At 44.1% G+C, this 22266-nt stretch overlaps 1 protein-coding gene across 1 annotated transcript; it reads right to left on the bottom strand.

Annotated features, from left to right (window-relative positions):
• Positions 1–682: 682 nt before the first annotated feature.
• On the bottom strand, positions 683–21195 carry LOC311115438 (ATP-binding cassette sub-family C member 4-like). The gene is made up of 30 exons (XM_084190616.1): positions 21044–21195; positions 20331–20441; positions 19766–19886; positions 19389–19613; positions 18696–18785; positions 17707–17870; positions 16902–17027; positions 12796–13045; positions 12171–12278; positions 11333–11422; positions 10367–10558; positions 9734–9828; positions 9536–9622; positions 7849–7945; positions 7386–7598; positions 6492–6629; positions 6321–6358; positions 6106–6212; positions 5801–5947; positions 5557–5636; positions 5293–5443; positions 5090–5209; positions 4800–4910; positions 4534–4634; positions 3194–3541; positions 2960–3049; positions 2662–2834; positions 2005–2110; positions 1623–1757; positions 683–1446 (listed from the first exon to the last, which is right to left on the bottom strand). Exons 1-30 carry the CDS (start codon positions 21115–21117, stop codon positions 1360–1362), a joined length of 3975 nt encoding a protein of 1324 aa, XP_084046742.1. The 5' UTR covers positions 21118–21195; the 3' UTR covers positions 683–1359.
• Positions 21196–22266: the final 1071 nt, after the last annotated feature.

Below are 22266 nucleotides of genomic sequence, written 5' to 3'. Positions count from 1 at the left end.
AAATTCTATCAATTACAAGCTAGAAAAGCTCCCTCCATTTCTTAAAAACCCAGTGCAGTCAAACGCGATTTACCTAGGTTAGGTTGCCAGTTAGAATCCGGCGTGTGACTTTTGTTTTTCAACCTTACCCAACATTCCTCACTAATCACATTTCTAATCTACATGACTAACCATTTCTTAAAGACCCAGTGCAGTCAAACTTGATTTTCCTGTGTTTTATATACATTTCCACACTGAGGTTGGAGTAATACTGTGAAATTATGAAAATGATGATGCCCTTGCTGTTTGAAAAGACTGCCTGAAATGTCAGCCTATTTTGAGATAGTTTTGGCCTTCCATGGTGATGTCACCATGCGGTAAATTAGTTAATAGACCAATAAGAAAGAGCGTTCCAAACCTCTCTGCCAATTGTCAGTTTTCCCCTCCCCACTCACGCCACTCCCAGACAGTATTAGCAAAAGATTTGCCTGAGAAACTGCCCTAAATATTTAGTGGGATTAATATTCAAGCTACCTGAGTATTGAGTTTCAGAAGACATTCGCAAGCCCTATTTGGTACATTGATGCAGTAACTACAGCACATACAGTAAATAATGCATTTGGAGCTGCTGGTGCAATTAACTTGTAAAAGAATAGAAAATCACTTGTGTACAAAAAAAGTGTTACATTTTACAGGAGATTGATTTGGTATGGCTAAATAACTTACGTTTTTACTTTGAATACACATTACTACATTTATAATAAATATGAATTATACAAACAGATTATGATTCATCTAAAACTGCTGCTAAAAAAATGAAGGCACCAGGTAAACTACATGACATCGTTTTGACTTTCAATCAGATAATAGGCCAGAAATGAATCTAAGGAAAGAGTCCTCTAAAATGTTGGCCCTTGTAAATTGTATACACAAGTCTGGCAAAAATATTTATCAGTCAAGTCACCATTATACAATCAGTTGTCATGGGTCTCGTAGGTTATTCCTTTAAATCGATTGATTGGTTATTGCATGTTCATTTAAATGATACATTAAACAAATAAAATAAATAAGGGTTTGGTTGGACCGTTAACGTTTAGTGTTATCCCACCACGTACTTTCCCAACTTTTTTAGCTTGGGGAAAAATCCCTACAACTGCATAAGTGGATTTGACTCAACTCAGCCTGTGGCACACTGGACCAAACCGTTCCACCGCTTTGCAGCTTCCTGTCCAACTGGAGTTTCCAACATGGAGTTTTTGCAGGGTGATAAGGCACTGTTGATCTCTGTAGACTGGAGAATGCCATGGGACTGCAGTGCCAGTCGACTCCGTGGAGCAGCACTCCAGGCTTTAAACAATAGTCAAAGCCTCCTCCAGGCTGTTACAGGGCCGTCTCAAAGATGACCAAGTTGCCGTCTGCTCCGACCCCTCCGTTGGTCGTACTGGGACGACTCCGGCTATTGTATGCCTGAATCAAGACGAGACAACCGGTGTTAGTGTACGCCAACCCGAAACGCCAGAGGTATGTGGTGGACGCACAAGAACACAGCTCCCACACATCTGTGTGGTAGCATGACACTGAACATTTCTAAGCTATTTCACTGCCAGAGGACAGAGTGGGAGAGTAAAGTAGACATGCTCTACCTGTTTAGCTAACTGCAGGAGGGCAATGGCCTCCTGCCTGCCTGTCTGCTGGACCATCTTGAAGAAGATACCGTCGTGGTTCTGAAGCAGGGTGTAGGGCTCGTCGTATGCGTGGATCTGACCCGCGTCTAGAACCTGGGAACAGAGTCAAGTTATATAGTAAGTTTTATAGTAAGTCATCTATGGTCTATCATTAAGGATCCAAAAGGACCTGACACAAGCCCTTGGACATAAAATGAAAACCAGTGTATTATATATATATATATATATATATATAATATATATATATATATATATATATATATATACACACACAAAACAATTATAATACTGTAGAGTAGACAGATACCCAGTTGGTTGTGTAACTGTGGAGAGCTCTCACCAGAATGCGGTCGCTGTCTATGATGGTGTTGAGGCGGTGGGCGATGGTGAGCACGGTGCACTCCCTGAATTTGTCTCGTATCGTCTTCTGGATCAGCTCGTCTGTTCTACAGAGCCAGGAGACATACAGACAGGTCAGGACACACTCACGCTTTCCTCTACTACTAGATGCCCCCAGTCTTATGCTGCGTTCATAACCAAGTGGGAAGGTGGTAATTACCAGTTGGATGCATTCATATGCTTTGAACTAATTGAGAAAAGACGAGTGGCTAATTGACAACAGGCTGCATCAGACTACAATTACAGCTATCATGCCTGTAAATAAATTAGTGTTCGAAAACCATATTACTAAATTGCTTTTTATAAAACAAATAATGTTTCATTTAACTGCCAAAAATGCTGTTATCGAGAATGTCCTTAGTATGTGACATCAGAGGTCAGCATGTGAGAGAAGTCGGAGCTCAGGGATGATAGACAAGTTTCCCCACTAGTAATTACCAGTTGGATGGGCCTTCAAGTGGATCGTTCCCAGTCGTAAGTGGTAAATACCACCTTCCCACTTGGTTATGAATGCAGCATTAAAGCATATCAGCTGCCTCTGCTGCTCAGCTCTAAAGGACAGATGGGAGGTGTGTGTGTGAGAGAGGCATGTCTTTACCTGGGGTCCACATTGGCCGTGGCCTCATCGATGATGAGGATGCGGTTCTTCCTCAGGACGGCTCGGGCCAGACAGACCAGCTGCCTTTGACCCACGCTGAAGTTGGAGCCCGACTCGGCCAGAACCGTCTCCATCTTATTAGGCAGCTCCTCCACCACAGACTTCAGCTGGACCTGGAGAGGAAACAGTTACTGGAGTAAGACCCTGATGACACCAAAAGCCCATTAACCTGTATGTACATGTGTGAGAGTATATCTCATTACTGTATCTGTATCAATAGGAGTCTGAGGAGCAGTACCTCTTGGAGAGCGTTCCACAGGTCCTCGTCTGTGTGCTGGCTGAAAGGGTCCAGGTTCTTCCTCATGGTTCCGGTGAAAAGCACTGGGTCCTGCAGAACAGAGGGGCCACAAGCAGAAAAATGTAATAAGCTCTAACAGAGCCATATCTGAAAACTAGAAGAAACCTTTCCTTTCCTACATTCAGAAGGACTAAGGGACAGAGCAGCCACAGAAGAGCCTCCTACAGTAGCTACCTGAGGTATGATGGACATCTTCTGGCGCAGGTCATGAAGGCCGATCTCGGAGGTCAGAACTCCATCGATGTAGATCCTGCCCTCTGGCTCTGCCAGGCGGAAGAGCGCCGATACCAGGGAGCTTTTCCCCGCACCCGTCCTGCCCACGATGCCAACCTTCTCTTTGGGCCTGAACATGGCCTTCATGTCCTTCAGGACCACAGGTCCGTCTGAGCTGTAGGAGAAGCTGACCCGGTCAAAGGTTATGAGGCCTTGGCTCGGCCACTCAGGAGGAGGACGCTTCTGGGTTTCCCAGGGTGCTTCACTCTCCAGCTCTGTGTACTCCACTACCCTCTCTACTGACGTCATCTGAGGACAGTGAATAAACAACCATTTCAGTCAAATAGCCCTGGCTTTTGTACTAGCATGGCTTCTCATTGGGGGCGATCTCCCTGCCATCCAAGAAGGAAGGCCCAGAAAATCATTGAAGACTCCAGCCACCCAAGCCATAGACTGTTCTCTCTGCTTCCATACGGTAAGCAGTACCGGTGCATCAAGTCTGACACCAACAGGCTCCTGAACAGCTTCTATCTCCAAGCCATAAGACTGCTAAATAGCTAACAAAATGGCTACACGGACTGTCTGAGTTGACCCGTGTATTTAATTTAGTCTCTATGCTCACTCACAGGACTCTACACACTCACACTCATTTCATTTGCTCACACATACACATTTATACTGACTGTATACACACACAAATACATACTATCATCATATTCGCTGTTGCTACTCTTTATCATATATCCTGAAGCCTAGTCACCTAACCCCTATACATATCTACCTCTATCCCTGCACATTGTAAATATGGTACTGGAACTGACTGACCCTGTATATAGTATGCTGACTTACTTTCTCCTGTTCTTCTTATTTCTATTTCCTGTGTGTTTTTGTACTACCTTATGTTACTTCATTATTGGGTTTAGAGCTTGCAAGAAAGGCATTTCACTGTACTTGTGCATGTGACATTACACCTTGAAACTAAAAGCACTATAGAGCGGCATTAAGAAGCTTCAGAAAACACTCAGGCTGGATTATTGAAAGAGCTGTTATGGACAAACATTCCATCGTGGCATGATTACCAGCATGAACAAGACGAAAGGTCTAATAGTTCAGGAGGCAGTTCCAGAGTCACCGCTAATAGTTCTGAGAACTGGGTTACACATCTCAATCAACATATTTCCAGACTAAGTTGTCTGGCGGCTTTGTAAAGCACCCCAGGTGTTTTTGTAAAGCATGTAGAGTCTCTGAAGAAGGGGTTGATTGTAAATATAGAGGTTCCTCTACATATCTGGTTATCTCACCATGTTCTCCACCTCGGCACTCTGCCGTACTCCCCACTGGAACATCCCCATGAGAGTCACAGCGTAGGATAACGCCAGGCCTACAGATCCAGCCTCCACCTCTAACAAGGCCATAAGAAAAACAAACAGGACACTGATTAGACCCAATGTTCAATCAATCGTTGCTATTCTACGTCCGGACTGGCAACAAGCTGCAGTTTTCCTAACCTCCTTCAGCCCATGTCTACTCTGTAATTGTGTTAGTTCTGTGTGCCGTTGTCCCTTACGGTCTCGGAGCAGAAGGCAGCCGAAGGCGGTGATGGTGACGAAGATGGCGCACATGCCATCCAGGCGGACGGCGAACCAGCGAGAGGTGACCAGGAACAGGAACCAGGATTCTGAGAGACGAGAGACACTGATTCAGTTATACTCCTATAGAACGGACCGCACAGAGCTGAGACTGGGTAGAATGTATACATGTTATTAAATATCATTCTCCATCAATGTACTTAGACCCACTGGAGGCAAACAAAACAAAAGTAAGGCAGCATTGAGGCAGTATTGAAAGGAGAACTACCTGAGTGCAGATCCTGATAAGCGTCAAAGGTGTTCTGGAATCTCTCCTCGGCTCTGAAGGCTCGGATCGTCCACAGACCTTGGAGGGACGAGGACAGGTGGGAGAAGACGGGACTCCGAGCTGCAGAGAGACACATGGTTACTGATTTACTGTCCGTGCGCGCACACACACACACTATGAAGCAAAAGGCCACTGGCACTCACTAGTGGATTCCAGGCGTTTGACGTCTCGTGACGTCTGCAGGAAGTAGCGTCTCAGGAACAGGAAGATGATGACAAGAGGAACCAATGGGATGAGGATCCAGGGGATGACAGAGGCCGCTACAGCGACCACACCGATGATCTGCAGGAATATCTACTCAGGAAAACAGCCCCAAAGACATAACCAGAGGAGAGGGAACAGGTTAACTGGTGATAGAATACTAAATACCTTGTGAAGATGCAGGGCCAAAATGTGTCGTGGCTCACCTGAATGAAGTCCACAAAGGTCCAAGGTAAGGCTGAGTCCAGTTGGCCGATGTCCTTAGAGAAGCGGTTGAGGACTCTTCCTGGGACACAACAGGAGAGAAGACCAGGAATTTAAAAAATACTTATCTTTCTTTGTCTACAGATATAGAGTAAACACAAATGCAGCATCTCTCAACACAGAAAAACTGGCAACAGAAAATCACTTTCCCTATATGTTCCAATTTGCGCATGGCTTTTGGCTCACCAATTGGGTTAATGTCAAAGAAGCGTACAGGCGTCCGGAGGATAGAGTTGAACATGCGGTTGTGTAGCGACTGAGCAGCTTTCACCAGCAAATTGAACATCACCAGACTCCTGGCAAAGCCAAAGATGAGAGTTGCTCCAGTCAAACCTGAAAACACAGATTTTCATTTTAGGATGTACAATTTCGAAGCACACATGTAACACAGACAGAAACACAAATGTTATAGAGGAAGAAAGACTGCCTGCATGACACTATTCTAGGAGTAGCAAAACAATTCCCAGAGTAGAGTTTCCACTGTGTCACACCTGCGTAAATTCCTAGGTAGAAATCCAGGTTCAGCTCTTCAGTGACATTGACACCATTTTGGATGATCACAGTGCCGTTAACATTGAGCTTCTCCTGCTCTCCTGCCCTGTCAATCACAGAGGAGACAGAGCTAAAGCACAGAGCCAGTCCCAACACAGCATGTTAAAAGGGTAACATGACAGTGGCATGAATGGAAATGAATCAAACTTCTTACCAGTATGCCAACCACCAGTCCTGCAGAATATATGCTGCCTGCACACAAAAACACCAGTATGTGAGTAGGCCTAGATCATTTAATCAAGTAGTCGTCATCAGATTTAATTTCTTCCGCACTACTAGTGCCGTTTTTGACCATGTAGGTGTACTGGGGATATGATGTAATTACCTGAGCTAGGAACTGGAGTAATAGAACTCCTATCAACACCAGGATGTTGGCGCCTGCCTTCAGGTACTTGACATAGAGGCCGACGCCGATGGTCCCCTCTGAGCGGCTCTCCTCTGCTACTGTCTGGACAGGCTCCGCCTGCAATATACACAAACATCTTAGAATTTATTGGGGGTTATTCATTAAAGCCACTGCAAATAAATTGACGCATGATATCTGCACAACAATGTTAAGTGAGTCATTCTATGCACTTTCTGTGTAGGAGATAAACTCTTTAGAGGTTCAAGCACGAGGGAAGTTGAGAACTGTGTGTTGGGGAACCTGAGCATGTCAACAAGATACAAATTAACTTGTCTTTTTAAGGAAAGTACATGTACTTTGCTGTGGCTTGCATAGCTTCTACTAATATTACAAGGCAACAATTGTCCCCCACGAATGATGCAGTAGCCCCTCCCTCCCTTGGGCCAATTTAAATCTCACGTGTGACTAAAGAATTTCAGTTAATTACTACAGCTCCTGCCTTGGGCCAATCAGTGTAATTGTGTAAATGCCAGATCTCTATGGCAAGACATCATTCACCCAAGTCTCGTCAAAATCGGGCCAGTGCTGTCTGAGATATCGCGTGTGGCTAACGGACTGAGACGGATCCACAGTCCCCTTCCCGATTTTATCGTGGGGGACAATAAACACTTGTTTTTTTAACGAAAGTAGGACATGTACTTTGCTGTGGCTTGCAAACTTCTACTAAAAGTTTGTAATCACTTCCCTCTTGTGGGCAAAAAGAGCAAGCACAGGTACAACTCTTTCTTCACTCACTGCTTTGCTACAAAATATAAAATCAGGGACACATCAGAGTGAACATGCTCCTAGCGACTATCTAAGGGCTGGACCCACCGGAAGCTGTTCAGTTCCATCTTTAACAGAGCGTATGGAGGAGGTGTGGGAGACCACTGAATTCTGGGAGAGGGTGCGGCTGCGCGGCGAGCGGCTTTCAGTCTCCGCGCCTGGGGCTTGTGGCCCCTCCTCCTCGTCCCTCTTCAGCAGGGAGGTGAAGTCGACCCCAGAGCGCTGGAGTTCGCTGTACGTCCCCCTTGCCACCATGTGACCCTGAAACAGACACACAAAGGTCAAACCCCACCAAACATATGGAGTCTCTATGTAATGTTCACGTCTGTGTGCATTTATACAAGTGTTCCTACATGCGTTTACACTAAAACCTCTGTGTAACCCATGGTAACACATACCTCCCCCTGCTTGTAGTGCGGGTCCTGCATTAACTTAAGCACAGGGTAAAGCATGTGTTTTCCTAAGTAGTCTTAAAGTATGTGTGGACTGTTAAACCCTGCCAGGAACACACCTCCTTGAGGACGAGGATCTGGTCGGCTGCTTGGAGGTACTGCAACTGGTGGGTGACCAGGATGCGGGGCTTATTCTTCAGAATACCACAGATACACCTGGACACACAGACACACATGGAGACAGACAGACATATGGATATAGACACACGGAGAGACGGACAGAGATGATCAGTCTGAGATTGCAGCATCCACACCAAATACTCTTACAATGCTATCGAAACCTGTTCTAACTGTTATAGGTTTTTATAAAAGTGAGACCTGCACAGTAAAAGTGCTGCCCACCGCTCATCACTGCCCTGCTGGTTCCATTATTCATGCCTGAACCCTTTCCAGGGGACCATGTCATGTGACAGGAAGAGGTAGAGTAGGGCTCTGTTGCCATTGTGTGCCTGACAGTGGCAGCAGCACCACTCCTTTTCCTGCCTTCCTACCCTCACTGGTCCCCACCGGGCCTCTCTGCTGTGATCAGAGGCTAGGGCTGCTTTGATGGAGACCTCAGGGAGGTTGGAATAGAGCGCTCCAGGCTTTCCGCTGGTCTGCCAGATAAATCACCAGCCGCCAACAAAGGACTGGGGGACAGACTGCTTCATAATGCCCCAGAACAATAGTGGAAGTACTGCACATACCCCAGTTTATGCTTCAGTAAGAGAGTAGTTCATTCACTGCACTAAATGCTTCAGTAAGTCAGTAGTTAATTCACTTTATTACCTGCTTCAGTAAGAGAAGAATACATTGCTGTATGCTTCACTCATGATCAATGATGTCATTGCCAATGTTACAGTAGCACATATTGTTTAGACTTGGTGAGCTACCCTGTGGCAATGCCAGTGAAGCTTATGCTCAGTGTTGGAAAAAGTACCCAATGCTCATACTTGAGTGAAAGTATAGATACCTTAATAGAAAGTTACTCAAGTATAAGTGAAAGTCAGCCACTAAAGTACTACTTGAGTAAAAGTCTAAAAGTATTTGGTGTTAAATATACTTAAGTATCAAAAGTAAAAGTATAAATCAATATTTTTTATGTATGGATAGCCAGGGGCACACTCCAACACTCAGACAGTATTTACAAAAGATGCAATTGTGTTTAGTGAGTCTGTCAGATCAGAGGCAGTAGGGATGACCACGTGTTCTCTTGATAAGTGTGTGAATTGGACAATTTTCCTGTCCTGCTAAGCATTCAAAATGTAACGAGTACTTTTGTTTGTCAGGGAAAATGAATGGAGTAAAAAGTACAATATTTTCTTTAGGAATGTAGTGAAGTAAAAAGTTGCCAAAAATATAAATAGTAAAGTACAGATACTCCAAAAAAACGACTTAAGTAGTACTTTCAAGTATTTTTACTTAAGTACTTTAAACCACTGCTTTTGCTGCTGCAAAATAGATGAGCTTGCCACTGGGCACAGACATCAATTCAACGTCTATTCCACGTTGGTTCAACGTCATTTCATTGAAATGACATGGAAACAACTTGGATTCAACCATTGTGTGCCCAGTGGGTTGTGTTTTCTATATTTTTGCTCTTTTACAATCATGTTGATACAGTCTACTGAGAGCAAAGTCCTATCAGTGTACTATTGTATTGCATCACTCTATTCAGTTGTAAAAGGTCCTTGAGGATCTGAGTTTATCTCATCATAGTGGTGTAAAAAGAAACAACCTGTTCAGCTGAAACTGTAGTTCACTCACTGTTCAAACAGGTGTCTCCCGACCTCAGCATCCACAGCACTTAGAGGGTCGTCCAGCAGGTAGATATCAGCATCCTGGTACACAGCCCTGAGACACAACAACAAGGCTTTCAGATAGAGACAGGAGGATATTCATCACATCTATAGAATGTACCTCAACTCATTTCTAGTCTGGTATGAAGTGGAGCTGTGGTCTTACCGGGCCAGGTTCACTCTAGCTTTCTGTCCCCCACTGAGGGTGGCTCCTCTGTCCCCGATCACTGTCAGGTCCCCATCTGGCAGCAGCTCCATGTCCTGAACACAGAAGGGACAACAGGGGTTAATAGGACCCACAACCATCACAATCCCTCAAACAGGAGGACTATAATGACTATGTGCAGGACATGATCTTCCACACACAGAGGGAATGCAGTTTGTACACAGCGAAAGGGGACAGTGTTAGTGTCACAGAGTGCATGGCAGTGGAAGTGACACTACGGATCACAGTGTGTTTGTGTGCTCTCCATGGGAAGTGAATGTGTGGCTGAAAGTCCAGTCCTCTGATCAAAGAGAAAGTGTGTTTATAGAGCAGATGTCAGTTTCATGTGGTTGTGAGAGAGTGAATCTAGTCTCACATTGTGTTCAATAGGGCACAAGGGCCTGAGTCTGCCTGTGTTCATGTAGGAGTGTTGAAAGCTCTGCTGGAAGGCGTGCCACCCAGAGCCCAAGGTGCTGGTGCTCTTTGCACTCAAAGTTCAAGAGATCCAACCGTCACAATCGAGCTTCACCAATCCTTGCATTTAGCAATCTCCCAGCATTAAATACCATGAGAGCTCCATTCAGTGTGTCTTACCCTCTTGAGGGCGCAGGCTCTCAGGACCTTCTCATACTTCTGAGGATGGAGCGCTTTGCCAAACAGGATGTTGCTGCGGATGGTTCCGGGGAACACCCAGGGCTGCTGGGAGGCGTAGGTCAGCTGACCTTTGACCTTCAACACCCCCTTGTCGTGAGGCATCTCCCCCAGGATGGCGCTGAGCAGAGAGGACTGTGGGAAATGTGAAGGGGGAACAGGTGAGCTTGATAGGAAGAACATACACAGAGTGTACAAAACATTAGGAACACCTTCCTAATATTGAGTTGCACCCCCTCCCCTCTTTTGCCCTCAGAACAGCCTCAAATCATTGGGCATGGACTCTACAATGTGTCGAAAGCATTACACAGGGATGCTGGCCCATGTTGACTCCAATGCTTCCCACAGTTATGTCAAGTTGGCTGGATGTCCTTTGGGTGGTGGACCATTTTTGATACACATGGGAAAACTGTTGAGTGTGCAAAACCCAGCAGCATTGCAGTTCTTGACACACTCAAACCAGTGTGCCTGGCACCTACTACCATACCCCGTTCAAAGGCACTTACATCTTTTGTCTTGCCCATTCACCCTCTGAATGGCACCATGTCTCAATTGTCTCAAGGCTTAAAAATCCTTCTTTAACCTGTCTCCTCCCCTTCATCTACACTGATTGAAGTGGATTTAACAAGTGACATCAATAAGGCATCATAGCATTGACCTGGATTCACCTGGTCAGTCTGTCATGGAAAGAGCAGGTATTGATCAACACTCAGTGTACATAAATAAAGGCACTATGTCACAGTCAGAGGAGGAAACCTCAATGTTTACACATATTGCAATACCGGTTTCTGAGTCACACTGTAGCTAAATAAATATTGTAGTTGGCTTACTGCCCTCTTTCTACGTTGGCTGTCCTCGTACAGTGATGTAATAGGCTGTCACACCAAGCTAAGAAACATGACCTCTGACCTTTCCAGCCCCCACAGGTCCAATGACAGCGACGAGCTGCTCTGACTTTACTGTGAGTGACAGGTTCTGGAGAGACGGGGCGTCCTGACTCTGTACAGAGTGAGAGAGGGGACATTTCAGGTTAGACTTTATTATAACAGTTGTAATACAGTGAGCTCCAAAAGGCATAAATATACAAATGCTAACCTCTCGTTTTTGTAATGGTGAGAGGTTAGCATGTCTTGGGGGTATGATCTAACTTTCTCACTCATCATTATCCACAGTTCGTTCATTAACGTAGAAGTGTTTAGAAATATTATATTCTTATTTACAATAAGTGACTCCAAAATGACACAATACATTATTTACCATTCATTTCTATTGGGCACAGAATAATTTGAAACACAACCAAAACAAACAGCAAATGCATCCAACAAGTTTGTAGAGTCACAACCTTGATGTAGTCATTGCATGCTAGGATTATGGGACCAAATACTAAACTGTTGACTACTTTAATACACACAAGTGAATTTGTTTATAGACAATTTTGGTCCCCTAAAATGTGGGGACTATGTACAAAAAGTGCTGCAATTTCTAAACACTTCACCCGATATGGATGAACATACCCTCAAATTAAAGCTGACAGTCTGCACTTTAACCTCATAGTCTCACTTAAAATCCAAAGTGCTGGAGTAGAGAGCCAAAACAACAACAATATTGTCACTGTCCCAATACGTTTGGAGCTCATTGTATACACACAAGACAAATAGCATCAAGCTGTAATAAAGGTGCATGTGATGGCTGTAACCAACACTGTAGGTGGATCTAGGAGTCTGGATGGCAGTAGTTGAACATTCACCTTGTCCCAGTAGCAAATCAGGTCCTGGATCTCCACAGAAGGCTCTTGCTTCTCCTCCTGGAGGAATCCATGGTTGCTTTTCACAATCTCATCCAACAGGAGGAAAGTCTGTGGGAGTGGAAACAAGAGTTCAACAGCCATATACAGCCATGTCTCATCATGTTAATAAAACCACCACATCCAGATGGATCCGAGGCTTTTTAAAAATCCTTTTGGATTGAGATGACATGTTTGAGGATCTTGATTGCAATGATGCCTGTTACTTCCCTGGCTTTGAACAATCAGATGACAGACAGTAATGAAAAGCCTGGCTGTGGCTCAGATAAGTCCCGTGATGATTTTCCAGTCACTGATCATAAAGTCTGATAATGTGACAGGATTACATAATGAGTCTTAGGGGATCAGCCAGATCCAGCGCTGGGCCTTATGTTTCACATTGGCATCCAGGCAACTGTCAGGACAGCACATCTAAAATTAACTAAAAGGAGCCCAGCGCAGAGACGACACCTGCACTCTCAGAAGCCAACACGTGCAGAAGAGGAGCCTTGCACAACCTCAGGAGAGCTCTGGTATTGTATGGTTCACACATCAGAGATAATAAATCTGTCAACAGAGATGACCATACCTTGATCCGGCGGACGCTGATGCGCGTTTCAGACAGTTTCTCTACGGCTGAGGGGAAGAAGAGGGTGACGGTGAGGCGGACGGCACTGTACAAAGACACGGCCACAAACACCCGGCTGGCTGAGATGGTGTTCCCCAGGAGGACGTAGACGGTGAAGGTGATGAAGACGATGATCTTACTGGCCGCAAAGAAGGAGGCCATGTTGAGGCCTCGCAGGTAGGAGCTAGACATGATCTTGGAGATCTCTTTCCTGAGGGAAGAATGAAAGAGGTGTTCAGTAACATAGACTAACAAAAAACTAACTCAGGAAGCATTTCAATACATATGCTCTGATGAAAAACAAGGCCGTATATAAATATGCCTGAGGATGCTACATGAGTGACATGAAAACCAGGAAGACACACTGATAACATGGCTGTGATGACGGTGTTGGTTCATCTGGCGGCCGGCCACTGTGTTATCTTAGCCCTGTGAGTGTGTGTAAACATGTGGATATTCAAAGGGAGAGGAGCAGGGGTTGTCCTGTTGCACGGGGAGAGGTTGTTGCTGTCCAGACTTCAAACAGAGCCAATGTGCACCACAGATTCACTCAGTCAGTGACATTATGAACCACTGCACGAGGAATCCCTATATAGCCCTTTAATAAAACAACAACTAAATCTGAGCAATTCAGAGTTATTTATATCACTGGGAAGAACCATGGGCACCTTGTTCTCCATGTACTAACAGACAAGTGACAGATTTAGACAGCCTTATGACTGGATAGTAGTGTCCATGTCACACAGCTCTGTGAGGTGGAGAAGCTGTAACCCATTAATGTGCCAGTGGCTTTGCGCCAGCTCTGTGATCCGGTGTCCATTTTAGGACATCATCGTAGTATACACTGAGTGTACATTAAGGACACCTTCCTAATATTGAGTTGCACCCCCTTTTTGCCCTCAGAACAGCCTCATTTCGTCAGGGCATGGAATCTACAAGGTGTCAAAAGTGTTCCACAGGGATGCTGGCCCATGTTGACTCATTACATTTACATTTTAGTCATTTAGCAGACACTCTTATCCAGAGCGACTTACAGTTAGTGAATAAATGTGTTTTTTTTTTATTTTTATTATTATTATTATACTGGCCCCCCCTGGGAATCGAACCCACAACCCTGGCGTTGCAAACACCATGCTCTATCAACTGAGCTACATCCCTGCCGGCCATTCCCTCCCCTACCCTGGACGACGCTGGGCCAATTGTGCGCCGCCCATGAGTCTCCCGGTCGCGGCCGGCTGCGACAGAGCCTGGATTCGAACCAGGATCTCTAGTGGCACAGCCTTAGACCACTGCGCCACTCAGGAGGCTCAGGAAGACTCCAATGATTCCCACAGTTGTGTCAAGTTGGCTGGATGTCCTTTGAGTGGTGGACCTCTCAATTGGTAGAGCATGGCGCTTGTAGCGCCAGGGTAGGGGGTTCGATCCCCGGGACCACCCATACGTAAAAATGTATGCACACATGACTGTAAGTCACTTTGGATAAAAGCGTCTGCTAAATGGCATATTATTATATTATTTGATACACACGGGAAACTGTTCAGTGTGAAAAACTCTACAGCGTTGCAGTTCTTGACACAAAACGGTGTGCCTGGCACCTACTACCATACCCCATTCAAAGGCACTTAAATGTTTTGTCTTGCTATTCACCCTCAATGGCATGCATACACTATCCATGTCTCAAAAATCCTTCTTTAAGCTGTCTCCTCCCCTTCATCTACACTGATTGAAGTGGATTTAACAAGTGACATCAATAAGGGATCATAGCTTTCACCTGGTCAGTCCATGTCATGGAAAGAGCAGGTGTTCCTAATGTTTTGTACACCCAGTGTACATGGTGGTTGTGTGTCAGAGGCCCACTAGCAATACCACACCAGGCAATAGTGGTTGTTATAAAAAGTAGGGTTGGGCGGTATCCAGATTTTCATACCGCTTCTGTACACTACCGGGGTACGGGGTTACCGGCAGTGCACACAAGGGGGCGCCATTTCTTTCCAAACATTTTTTAAAAATGCTTACAAATTACTAGCGTATTCTCATAGCGGATGCTTGCTAATTGCTAACAAGTGCAAGTCAACATAAACAAATTGCAAGGACAGACATCCCTGCTCATAAAGCTGTATAACTATCTCAAAAGGCTGGCTATAAGGTGAATGCACCAATTTGTAAGTCGCTCTGGATAAGATGGATGACGTAAATGTAAATGGTTTGCTGCACGCACAAAACAAATATTAGACAGCAGGGTTCTTGATCCAGGAGGGGATTGATCGTCTCTGCTGTAACCAAGAAGCTTGATCTCGCAGGCTAGCAAACCAAATGCATAGCTGGAGCCCTGAGTTGGAGAAAATGTATTTGGCACATCTTAGATAGTTAAACGTATAGCTATAGGATATTTAGCTGACAAACATTAGTCGTGAATTTCAAGTGTAACTTGATCACCTATGTTGCGCTGGACAACAGTTGTCACAAAATTGTTGTCACTTCCGTTGATTGTCTCAATCAGCTGCTTTGGGGAAGAGCTTCATAATGAAAAAAACAAAGCAACAGGCGAAATGAAGTACACGATCTGGTTTATCTATTAACCTAGTGCACAAGATGACTGCAGGTATTTATTTTAAAATAACGAATATACATATACATTTTATTAGGTACACCACCCCGTTCACGAAAATAGTTTGCTCCTACAGACAGAAATTCACATGGCCATGGCTTGCTATATAAAGCAGGCAGACAGGCATTCAGTTACTGTTCGATTGAACGTTATAATGGGCAAAGCGAGTGACCTAAGAGACTTTGAGCGTGGTATGATCGTCGGTGACAGGCGTGCCGGTTCCAGTATCTCAGAAACGGCCGGCCTCCTGGACTTTACGACAGTGTCTAGGGTTTACCGAGAATGGTGCAACAAACAAAAAAACATCCAGTCAGCGGCAGTCCTGTGAGCGACAACAGCTCGTGATGAGGTCAAAGGAGAATGGCAACAATCGTGCAAGCTAACAGGGGGCCACAAACAGGTAAATAACGGTGCAGTACAACATTGGTGTGCAGAACGGCATCTCGGAACGCACAACTCGTCAGTCCTTGACACAGACGGGCTATTGCAGCAGACGACCACACCGGGGTTCTACTCCAGTCAGCTAAAAACAAGAAGAAATGGCTCCAGTGGGCACACTATCACCAACACTGAACAATTGAGGAGTGGAAAAACATTGCCTGGTCCGACGGTAGAGTCAAGATTTGGCGTAAGCAGCATGAGTCCATGGCCCCATCTTGCCTGGTGTCAACGGTACAGGCTGGTGGTGGTGGTGTAATGGCGTGGGAATGTTTTCCTGGCACACGTTAGGTCCTTTGATACTAATTGAGCAACATTTCCATTCCCAGAAGAATTCAGGCTGTTCTGGAGACAAAGGGGGGTCCGACCCGATACTAGATATGTGTACCCAATAAACTGGCCACTGAGTATATATATTGACAGTATTGAAAATCATACCGTAGGTATTTTAAAATACCCCAGTATACCGCCCATGCCTAATGAAAAGGGTTAATCACTAGGATTTCAGTCGATTTGACTGACAAATTTATGTTTGTATAACTTATACATTTGTGTCAGTGTTACTTTGGCACAAAGTACTAGATCGTACATAATCTTATCTAAAATGTCTCACGTTAGGTCTTGACAAACCCTCAGGAAAGACACATGAATGTAGTTAGTGTGTTTGACAGGTTCCTTAATAAACATCACGTTACAACATCACAAGAAGCTATTGTTAGTGTCGATTCCTCAGCACAGGAAAATTAGAAGAGGAAGGTCTTTGGTTAAAACACGCCATGGGACCTTCACTCGCGTCAGCAATCCTAACAGGACAACCAGCTGGAATGAATCATGGGTGATGACTGTGAGAGAATTCTTGAAATAACACATTTCACAATCTGTAATGGGCTTCGGACAATAGCGCTTGTTAAGTAAGCGTTATTACAGTAACAATATATACAAATCTAACACTATCTCAATATTGAGTTTGTTCTGTGCAGTGGGATCAGTTCAAAATCTTCAAGGTTATACTTTGTTTTACCTTCTGACATCATTGACCAGTGCTGAGAAGGGCTTCTCCCAGGCATACATTTTGATGATCCTGATTCCAGACACCACTTCATTCATTGTGCGTATCCTATTGTCAGTCAAGGCAGCTGTTTTACTCCTGCAAGAAAAGGACAGTCATACATTAGGTATGGGTTCCTCAACTGGCAGTCCGTGTTTTTGTTTTATCCCCCAAAAATGTGATTTTTATTGTTGGACATAAAAGACTGTAAAAACTTTAAAAAATCAGATTCAAGTGATTTTTATTTTGGAAATCTGTTCCAAAGTATCCCCACGCATAATAGAGAGATACACATGATCGTATCCAAATGTAAGCACGGTTTCAAATGATTATGTTTTAGTCAAATATTATTATCTGTTTGGGCTTCTTGCGGCCAATTTGCAGTCTACAAATTATTTGTAATTGTGTTCCGGCCCCGACCATCTCCTTAAGAAAAATAAAATAATCGTCTCACGGCTGAATCTAGTTGATGATCCCTGCATTAGGTTATGAAAAGGACCACTATATATTTCTTAGACAAACCTGGTTTATTGACAAGATAGCCAATGATGTCCTAAATAGTCCATGTTAGGGTTAGGGTTATGTTCTCATAAAAGCAGGCCAAAGATCAGTTTACAAAGCCATTGGTATGTTCATTGGGTTTCGTATTGGGCAAGCTATGCAGCAGAGCAGGAGGTGGAGGAAAAGGTACTCAGTAGACAATAATAAACTCCTTGACCTCCCTGCTTGTTTTGAAAAATCTACAGCGCAGACTCCTATCTACATTATTGCGTGTTACCTGAACTTGGAGAAGAGCCTTCCGAACATGGTCTGCGTTGGCATGAGGACGACGAGGACGGCCATGCCTGCGAGGCATGATGGGCCAATCTCCACCCACAGCAGCCCAAGGACGGCCGCCGCCTGGAGAGGCCCCACCCACAGGAAGTGCAGGAAAATAGTCACCTGTAACCAAGCGGGGGGAATCATGTGTTGAACTCATAGGGTGACAGATTATGGTACATCAATGGTCTCAAACTCCCACCCGCAGGCCACCACAGTAGCTTATGGGCCTGATGTGGCCCACAAGCCACGAGTTCTAGACCCCTGTGTTACATCTATAACATGGCTGCTTTATCTACACTGTAGTTTGATGCTACAGTCACTGAATCGGAATGTGTACGTTCCATTCAGCCATGTTCTAAACAGTAATAACGCAAAGTACTACTCCTCCAAATAGGTGGAGTGTGTATAGTGAGTGCTAGTATATGGGGTCACTGTGCTCTTTATCGTGTCTTTATTCTCCAACAGAGGCTACTGGCTCTGTACCAGCATCTTTCCTTGACTTTGAATCATTGACCACAATATGCAACAAAACAGTGGGGTGCAGTAGGCAACTCACATGTTAATTTGTCTGCCCAGTGCCAGGACCTTTATCAGAATGCACAGTACTGTACTTCACAGTCTGTTACCAAGAAACAGATCCTTTTAGATGCCAAAATATGTTACGTTTTCACCCCGGGTTTCGGCACACTGATTAAAATTAAACCTGAGTGTTAACCTGCATGGTGCCAGTCAAAGTAACAACTCAGTCAGCCTTGTGCCACTTATGCAACCTTCCAGGGTTGAAGTAACAGAGCTGATAATGGATTGTGTCTGTCTGTCTGCACAGTGGATCAGAAGTTCATAAGTATGGCTTAATTTTCAACAGATTTTTTCTGCTTTTGCTAATAGACTAAGTCGGCAAGATGCAAAGTGATAATAAAAAAGTTAAAATGACAGGGTTCATACCTCATCAAACTTGTTGACATCGTTGGATAGCAGGTTCACTATTTGGCCTGTGGTTGTTTTTCCCATCGCTGCACTGCTGAGACACAGGGCCTGGGGGGACACATACATTACCAAGTTAATTATTGCAAACTCAATCAATTACATGCATCACTAAGTAATTTGTCACTGTCACGATACAAAGAAAATACCCACGTGTCAGTTTGGAAAGGAAGCCATACCCTAGAGCAGGGTTTCCCAACCCTCTCCTCAGGGACCACTAGACGTTTCACATTTTTGTTGTAGCCCTAAACTGGCACACCTGATTTAGTTACTCTACCAATCATCAAGCCCTTGAATAATTTAATCAGGTGTGCAAGTTTAGGGCTACAACAAAAATTTGAAATGTATGGTGGTCCCTGAGGAGAGGGTTGGGATGTACTGCCCTAGAGTTAGGCTGTCAAACTCATTCCACGGGGGGCCGAGCGTCTGCAGGTTTTTAGTTTTTCCTTTCAATTAAGACCTAGACAACCAGGTGAGGAGAGTTCCTTACTAATTAGTGACCTTAATTAATCAATCAAGTACAAGGGTGGAGCGAAAACCCGCAAACACTCTGCCCTCTGTGGAATGAGTTTGACACGTTCAAGTTCAGGACATCAGATATGACCTTGAAAAAAACGTGAAAAAGGTGTGTAGGCATGTGTCTCTTATGCTGACCTTCCTGTAGATCATGTGACACATGGCCACTCGCATCTTCATGCCGGCCCTCTGGACGTGGAAGAAGTAGAGGTGATGCGTGATGGCCAGGATCAGGCTGGACAGACAGACACCAGCAGCATAGCCAAAGGCCTCATACAGGGCATCCATATTATCAGGATCATACTTCTCAAAGTACTGGATCATCTTTCCCAAGAACACTGGCTGGATCACTTTAATCACCTCCTATTTGGGGAACACGAGGTAGAGAATACAACATATAGAGGATATGAGGTGAATCCATAGCTTGATATATAAACATATGTCTAAGCTATCATTGGAATTCCCTAGCAGGGTACCAGTAAGTCTTACACAAGTCGTGTCTTTTTTCTACATACCTCAATAAGAGTAAAGATCCCCAGCACTGCGTAGGGTTTCCAGTAGCACTTGATGAGGACTTTGGTGAGTTTGGGAGGCCTGAGCTCTTTGGCAGCCTTCTGCACCTCATGGTCCCAGTGCCTGTGGAAAGATGGCCTTCCTGTTACTATGGGAGAATCTCAATTGAAATGCCTTGATTTCTCACCTGCTCTCCAATGAATTTTTGAGAAGGAGGCGAGGACCGAGGACGCAAGGAATCTCTATACAGTGAGGGAAAAAAGTATTTGATCCCCTGCTGATTTTGTACATTTGCCCACTGACAAAGAAATGATCAGTCTATAATTTTAATGGTAGGTTTATTTGAACAGTGAGAGACAGAATAACAACAAAAAAATCCAGAAAAACGCATGTAAAAAATGTTATAAATTGATTGAGTGGGAGCATAAACATCCTCAGGTGGGCGATAAGCAACTGGTTCGAAGGCCATTCCGCTATTACGTTATATTTAAGGTGATGTTTGGGCTTGATTAACCACAATTCAACAGGCCACTTCTGACTTAGTTCAGAATGATACGTTTGCCATACCTCTGTAGTTCCTCTCCCAGTCTCTCAGATCCATCCTCCGGAAGCACTTTGTACATATCATCTTCCTCTAGCCTCCGTTTGTATCCAATGCGGAACAAAGGATTTAGCCAGCTGATGAAAAAGGAGAGAGAATATATGGAGAAAGGGGAAGAGAACAGCGGTAGAGAAGAAGAGAAGAGTTTAATACATGTATAATACATGTAGTGTTACATTCAGGATGAGCAGGGCAATGTATGCAGTAGACCAGGGTTTCCCAAACTCGGTACTGTAATCTTATTTGGCGCTATGCTTGATCCAAGACTGGATGCTTCAACAGGACATTTTAATTTCATGGTGGGGAAACCATTGAATTACATGGGGAAAACGCACTTTATGTGTTATAAACCAGACTAGTGCTTTTTAGGTTATAATAGTGTTCATATCACGTTATAACTAATTTAATTAACAGCAAATCTTCGTTTAACCCCTCGAAAACTAAATTTTCCCTAATATGTTTTGAATAGCCTAACAATACCACTTTCAGCAATCACTTTCGTTTTGATAGTGGCGTTAACATTTAACGTTAAGTGTATGCTTTGAAAGGTTGGACACAGCAACAACGAAAATACAGTGGCTAACTCTAGGTCAACTTAGTTTAAATGTAACGACTACCTGTAGAGCCTAACTAGCTCAGCTTTATTTCAATAACCCGGCGGCGAAGGTTGTTGACTTACCAGAAGAATACCTGGGAGAAAAGATTAGCTGTTGCCGATGGATTCGTCTTCTCATCTTTTTTTACCGGTTCCATATTGCCCTGCTGGCCCTATTCAACGGCTTGGCCAACTTCCACACGTGCGGTGCGACAATGTCCGCTACCTCCACTCTTCAAAACTGTTACTTTATTTTCTGTTGTGTAACTTTGTTGCACGCACATGGTACTAGGTTACAAGACAGACAGCCAATAGAACATGTGAAAATTATGTCAAGCCAATCACTGATCTCGAGTCGGAATTGTGCTGTGGCACGCCATGCGCTAGCTAGCGCCAAACTGGCTCGTCACTATTTACCAAAGTCATATTCCCCGCCTATTTCTACAATTTATCTACTTAAAATGTTATTTTAAACCTAACCTAAGTCATATTCCCCGCCTATTTCTACAATTTATCTTCTTAAAATGTTATCTTAAACCTAACCTTAACCTTAACCACACTGCTAACCTTATGCCTAACCTTAAATGAAGACCAAAAAGCTAATTTGGGTTTTCATTAATTTTTACGATATAGCCCATTTTGACTTTGGTAACTAGTGGAAACTCCAGAGAGAGCCGTGGAAATATAGTAATAGGTGGAAATCAATAGCTGCCGTCTCATTCAGTAATGTATATACACATAGTATTGCATTCTACATCCTTTCTAGGAGTAGAGCCAAGTTTACTCTAAGGACAACTTCTATCTGGAGCTAACTTCGAGTTCATGAACCACCTGGTTCACTTGAAGGCATTGGTTTATTGAGAACATGAACACTACAAACATACTGCTGCAAACTAGTAGGGTCATTCCACTAATTCAGTGCCTTTTGAGAAGTGTAACTTAGTCCCAACAAAACGTTAGATTTCACCTCATTTTAACATTCTGTAATAAAGAGCACATACATGTTCAACTTAATAAAAAATTTTTTTCCCATCTCAAAAGGTTAAATATTTGGCACTTAAGTGCCTATTAAGTGCCAAATAAAATAACAGGGTTGACCTTAACATTTATTTTTTAATCAGCCATAAATCCCCTTGTGACAGGGGAAATAGAAGGTACTTGTGTGAAACAGGGAGTGGGAATTGAATGAAAGCTTCACAAATGTGTCTTCATTGCTTCGACCTGCTCAGTTTTCCACCAGAAAATGGCCAAAAACAGTAGAACCAGCTCACCTCCCTTTACTCTATGATTTGACTATTAGATGTTCA

The sequence above is a fragment of the Coregonus lavaretus genome (genome assembly GCF_964263955.1).
Source record: "Coregonus lavaretus genome assembly, contig: HAP1_SCAFFOLD_123, whole genome shotgun sequence".
Classification (NCBI taxonomy): Eukaryota; Metazoa; Chordata; class Actinopteri; order Salmoniformes; family Salmonidae; genus Coregonus; species Coregonus lavaretus.
Note: the sequence above shows the minus strand (reverse complement) of the source record. Positions and strands in the feature narration are given on the sequence as shown.